This window comes from Achroia grisella, unplaced genomic scaffold (assembly GCF_030625045.1).
Source record: "Achroia grisella isolate CSIRO2021 unplaced genomic scaffold, CSIRO_AGI_Agris_v1 utg848, whole genome shotgun sequence".
Lineage (NCBI taxonomy): Eukaryota > Metazoa > Arthropoda > Insecta > Lepidoptera > Pyralidae > Achroia > Achroia grisella.
Window position 1 is genome coordinate 209,014 of NW_026713041.1, and position 5,656 is coordinate 214,669.

At 28.2% G+C, this 5,656-nt stretch overlaps 1 protein-coding gene across 1 annotated transcript; it reads right to left on the bottom strand.

The window, feature by feature from the left end:
- Positions 1–4,836: 4,836 nt before the first annotated feature.
- On the bottom strand, positions 4,837–5,656 carry LOC131852408 (uncharacterized). The gene has a single exon (XM_059203085.1). It carries the CDS (start codon positions 5,521–5,523, stop codon positions 4,924–4,926), a length of 600 nt encoding a protein of 199 aa, XP_059059068.1. The 5' UTR covers positions 5,524–5,656; the 3' UTR covers positions 4,837–4,923.

Below are 5,656 nucleotides of genomic sequence, written 5' to 3' on the forward strand. Positions count from 1 at the left end.
TTACTTCATTGTGTTATTCTATAGTCCACATGCAGTATATTTCAAATGTATAATTAATTACGTCCTATCAATAGACTGGAAAGATTTCATAGTTGCACTATAATATTCTTGATTGATTGCTCTGATTAAAGTAAAAACATTTTTTTAACAAAATATAAAAGTATTCATTTATTTCTTATAAATCCAAGTTCCATGTAAACTTGGATTTTTAAGAAATAATTAATATTTTGCATTACTTTCATATTTACACAATATATATAATATCAAAGAGTATAATGTTAATACATATATTATACAATTCAGGTCATCGCCAAAACAAAGTCATCACAATTTGTCAATTTTTAACAAATATTAGTGCAAGTTGAAACAATTACTATTTATTCGGGGTACATTAAAAAGAGATTCATTTTTGTATATAATTGTAGAGTCGTGAATCATTGAAATGTATTATTTATTAGATTTTTAAAAAATAATTTATATAAATGATATTAATAGTAAATGTAAGTAAAATGAACGCAATAAATTAATTTAATTTATAATTATGACTCATGGGTTCCTGTCTGGATAGATGCATGCATGTTTTAAAAGCAATAACGTAATTTAGATACTCAAAATACCGATTCTTTTATTTTATCATATATTTTTATTGAAAAATAACATAACTTTATTGATATATTTTGTTATACATATACGTATGTGAATTATTGTAAGAGGAAACAAAATATCCGAAATCTGGTATCATATATATGTTATATATGACACCAGATTTCGGATATTTTTTATATAGCAGCCAGTTAAAATTCAGTTATAATTAAATATTTTCATATATATATACTTTTATCCACATTCTAAAAAGTATTTTCCCAAATTCTGTTAAATTGTTTTCTAAATTGAGAATGGTTAAATATTACACAAAGAATGGCATCTCGTCTTCCTTTTAAAATTCTCAATAATAAATATCTTATACGTGATATTACTTAAGTGATATTCTTACGTTATTTTCTCTGTTTATACGAGCACCTTCCTTCTTTCATTTATTCGTATATATTTTGTTTATACTCTGTTGTCTTGTCTGTCTATGTTATACATTTTATAAGAATTATATCAAGCATAATCAAGTTTTAGCAATTGTGAGTTATTTAATAGTGTTCAGTCATTGTCAGGTAGGTATGAAATAAATAAATTAGATTTTAATCGACTTAATATGAATACAATACAACAATATATATATTTTTTGTTATTATATTGTACTTAAAAATATTTTAAATATTCATTGTAAAAATGTCGCTCGAAGTTAATTTCCATTGGCACATGTCAACGATTATCGACATTAGAGAATAATGAAATTGTAAATAATTTGTAAATGTGAAAGGTTATTTTTTACCAAAATAAAATGTTCAGGGGAACATGAGGAGTCTCTCGGAAGCCCCCGCTTCACTGAGCACAAATTCGTAATTGTTTTCTAATCAAATCTATCAATTCATCTATATCTTTTAGCACAATACTTAAATTATATTAATACGAATAAAATGTCCTTATTGGGAGTTAGAAGGTTGTCACCAACGGACCAGATATTGTAATAATTTATCCGAAATGTAGACTAATTAAAGAAACTAATCACTATAAATAATACATATATATATAAAATGTACTTAAGATTTGTTAAATAGTATAACCAAATACTACGTTACGTACATATGTATCGTCTTTAATAAATATGGATGCGTATATGAGAACATCTGTTTCTCAAATAAGTACTTGGTAAAATGTAACAATATCTACGCCGGGTGTGACGTCCTTTATTCTATATACTTAAATCATCAATTTTTCAGAGTGATAGTTCTACTTCGTCTGTGTTATGTAAACATATGTACAATAATACAATAAATATATTTGTGATATTAACATCTACTTTTATTTCTTTCCTATACACTGAGATGAAAATAAAAGTTCTCATAATTAAAAATATTCAATATCAGGTGATTTATTTATTAGCTGAACATCGTAGAAATACGATGTTCAGCTAAAACTAGAAAGAAAAATAATAATTTCTTCAACATACGAAGTCAATCTAAATAAATACCAAAGGGACATGTGTATTAGTATTTGTATTAACAGACTAATTTTATTGTATGTACCGTGAATCATTAATAAATATTCATCAAGGAATAATTTCGCAAGTCCACAGTCATAGTAGTGATTTACTTTGTGTTCATTCACTGTACACACAATATTAGTACTACCCACAATAAGTTGATATTGTTGGTAGTAATGTGTACGTTGGAAAAAACACTAATTTTGGATTTAACATTCTTTGTCATAAGTTTGATATCTGTGTGTGTACATATACACTAGTATACATAATACTATATATATGGTACACTAATAATTACTAAGTTAATTCACGAATTTAAGAAAATATATATAAATGTCATTGGGAGAACTGGCATCTAAGACACAGGCACGGCCTAGTTTAGATGCTAGTGGCACTAATAAATTTAAACCAATGATTTGTCTTACATGATATTCTAACATAATAATTATAGCTAATCTCGTTACACGTACTTGTATAGGATTGTGTCTATTGTAGTCTTGGGATAGATACAATAATACTTACTTTATAATAATGTCCGCTAGGTACCATTTTTACATCCATCTATTATAAAACAAATTTTGTACTATTTACTTGCCTTTGTGCTAACTGATGAATTCTCCATAGTCTTGTGTTGTGAAAACCTTGTGAAGTATAGATACATAATGAGTAAATAAATTCTATATAACATTCGTTTAAAAACCACCTATGATAACTCAATAGTTACATTTGCTGCAGGTGCCCAGGTGCATAAAAAGCCTATGTAACGTGAATTTGTTTTAATATTGTAAATAAGTAGGTACTTAGCGTTCTGAATCATGAGTAGTATTATATTAAGATGCACTTGTTCATTACCAACTACACATATGTATATAGTTTTATATAAAAGTGTATTTATTTTTATTTTACAAATGTAAGAATGTTATGTGATGCAAATTTTTGTGATATTAATAATAAATAAATAAAAATCTAATCTAAAGTTAAAACCTAGGGGGATAACGCTATGTCTAATTCAATTTTGAGTGAAATCCCGATTGAAAGACAACAATGGGTGAATGGACAAGCTAATAATAACTAATATTCTCTCATATGTGGTTAGGTGAATTACTTGAACAGCTTTCTTAAGTTTTGAAATGGCCGTTCAAAATCCTCTTTGAAAAAGTTATTTAGTTACAGCTTACGGAATTAAACGTAAACTAAAGTAACTTAGAAGAAAGTACTTATATAAAAATGTACAGAATCCTAACAAAAAAAAGCTAAAAATCTCATTACATGAAAAATACTAAGAGAAAAGCTATCAGTTCCAGTGATTTCCTAAATTTCTTGACACAACATTAATAGCTCTTACGTATGCTATGTTTCCCCGTAATAGAAATGACATTTATTTCCCGTGATAAGGGTAGTGTCGCAGTAATATTAGTTCGACACATTTTGTGTAAGTTTTTGAAGCGGATAAACACGTTCAGCACACATCCTCAGGTTCATAATGAAATACAAACATAGTCTCGGTTGCGCAATAACCAATTTAAATCGAGTAAATATGTGAAACAGAATTATAAAATTCTCTCAGCAACATTTCTTACGTTGTATATAACCTGCAATAAATTGCAACAAATACAATGCCTACATTATAAAATGGTAAAGATCTTAGTAGATGTTTTTTAATCTATAAAATAAGCCTTAGCAAATATAATGTTTTTGTCTCCCGCAAGTTACGGACAAATTTCTTCTTTCATTAATGGTGACTACCGTATGTAATATATTATCTGTGGTTACAAGGTTTTTTACTCTTCCTTAACAACAGTTAAGGAAGAGTAAAAAACACATATTTATAGTAGGAATACACTAAGAAGTAGGTGTATCCTTAACTAATTATATATAATTAACGTTACAGTTAACATTACTATATGTATAATGTATGTAGAAGTTACATATATCAAATTAATTTATCGGAAACTTTTAGTACCTTATCAATTATACAGACACATTTTAGCCTACCCTGGATAACTCACACAGCGCTACCTAATCCCATGCTAAACAAAGCTTTTATTATGGATGCTATTATTATGGATATGGTACTTGGAAAGTAATAGAAATATGGTAGCTGTAAACAATGATTAAAATTGACATATAAATATATTACTTATATCATAGATAATACTCGAAGCCATCCAGACAAAGATATTCATGAATACAATTGTTTGCGTCGTGCAAGGAATCGAACTCGCAATTATCAGAAGTTGTGCGGTGTACTAAACCACTGGACTAGCAAGGCTTTTACGTAACAAAAATAAAAACCTTAACAAAACTGTATCTATTTCTACCGTAGGAAAAAAATATTACTATTATTATTATCTGTAGTATAAAAAACATGTTAATGTTTTTAATTTAGCCTAAACTAATGCGGTTTGTATAACAGCAATATTTAAACTGTTTCATTTGAGATGATGTACTATTTCTGTATTTCCTGTCTCAAAGACTGTATATACATATGTAGTACATCTTGCATATTGTCGGAGAATGGATAGCTACATTTTCCCAACGGATGCACCTTTATTAGTCGGCAAAAGGACAGTTATTTAACTTCATAAATATATTATTAATACTAGATCACTTAATACAAGATTTGGGTATATACCATACCTAAATCTTAAACCTAAAGCCCAGTGTTTCAATCCAAGACAGATTTTGACTACAAGAGAACAAACTAAAATGATATTTTATTTCAGAAACAATATATTTAAAATTTAACATAATCAATTGTATTAAACAGAGTATAACAAAAATCTTATTTATGGGATATATATCAAAATCATGGTGACAGGAATTATTTATCGATCACAGCCACTGTGGCCACAGAGCGAACAAAATCCATCTGATAAAGACGATTCGGAATTTCTCACTTTATTAATAGATCTTTTATGAATGGTGAACAAAGATTTCGTTCGTCTATTATTCTTCTCTGAAAAAATTCGTTTTACCTTTCGGACATGTCGCCGTTTTTTAATTTTTCTCACCATTACCACAGCCATCGGTGATACAACTTGTTTAATTATATTCCTAATGAGTATTCTTGCTTTCTCTTTAGATTTTCTCGGTAATAACGGCCTCAAAATTCTGACAAACCCCAATTTAAGCGTCTTATTATGTACTTTTTTGACAGCACTTTTACTAGATGTCGCTAGAACTTCAGTGCCTTTAGAATTCACGCCAAGGCCATTTCTCATGTTAAGAGAGCTTGTTGGTTTCGAGATTGTATTAGTGTCAACGGTTCCTATAATAGTCGATATTTGATCTTTAGTCAATTGTATATTGCTATCGCTGACTAAAGTTTGTACCTCCATTTCCTCAGCGTCTGTTGTATCTTCGTTCACAGGTATATGTTCATTAGGATTATGTGTTAACTCTTGTTTGTTCTCTCTTAAATCCATGAATACAAAATAAATGCTAATACAAACAGATAAAATAATTACCGATATAAGGTAAACATTCCTCAAAATCAAGTGTCACAATCGTCTAAATATAAAAAACAAAATTCTTTCGACTTCTGTCAATTTGTTTTTA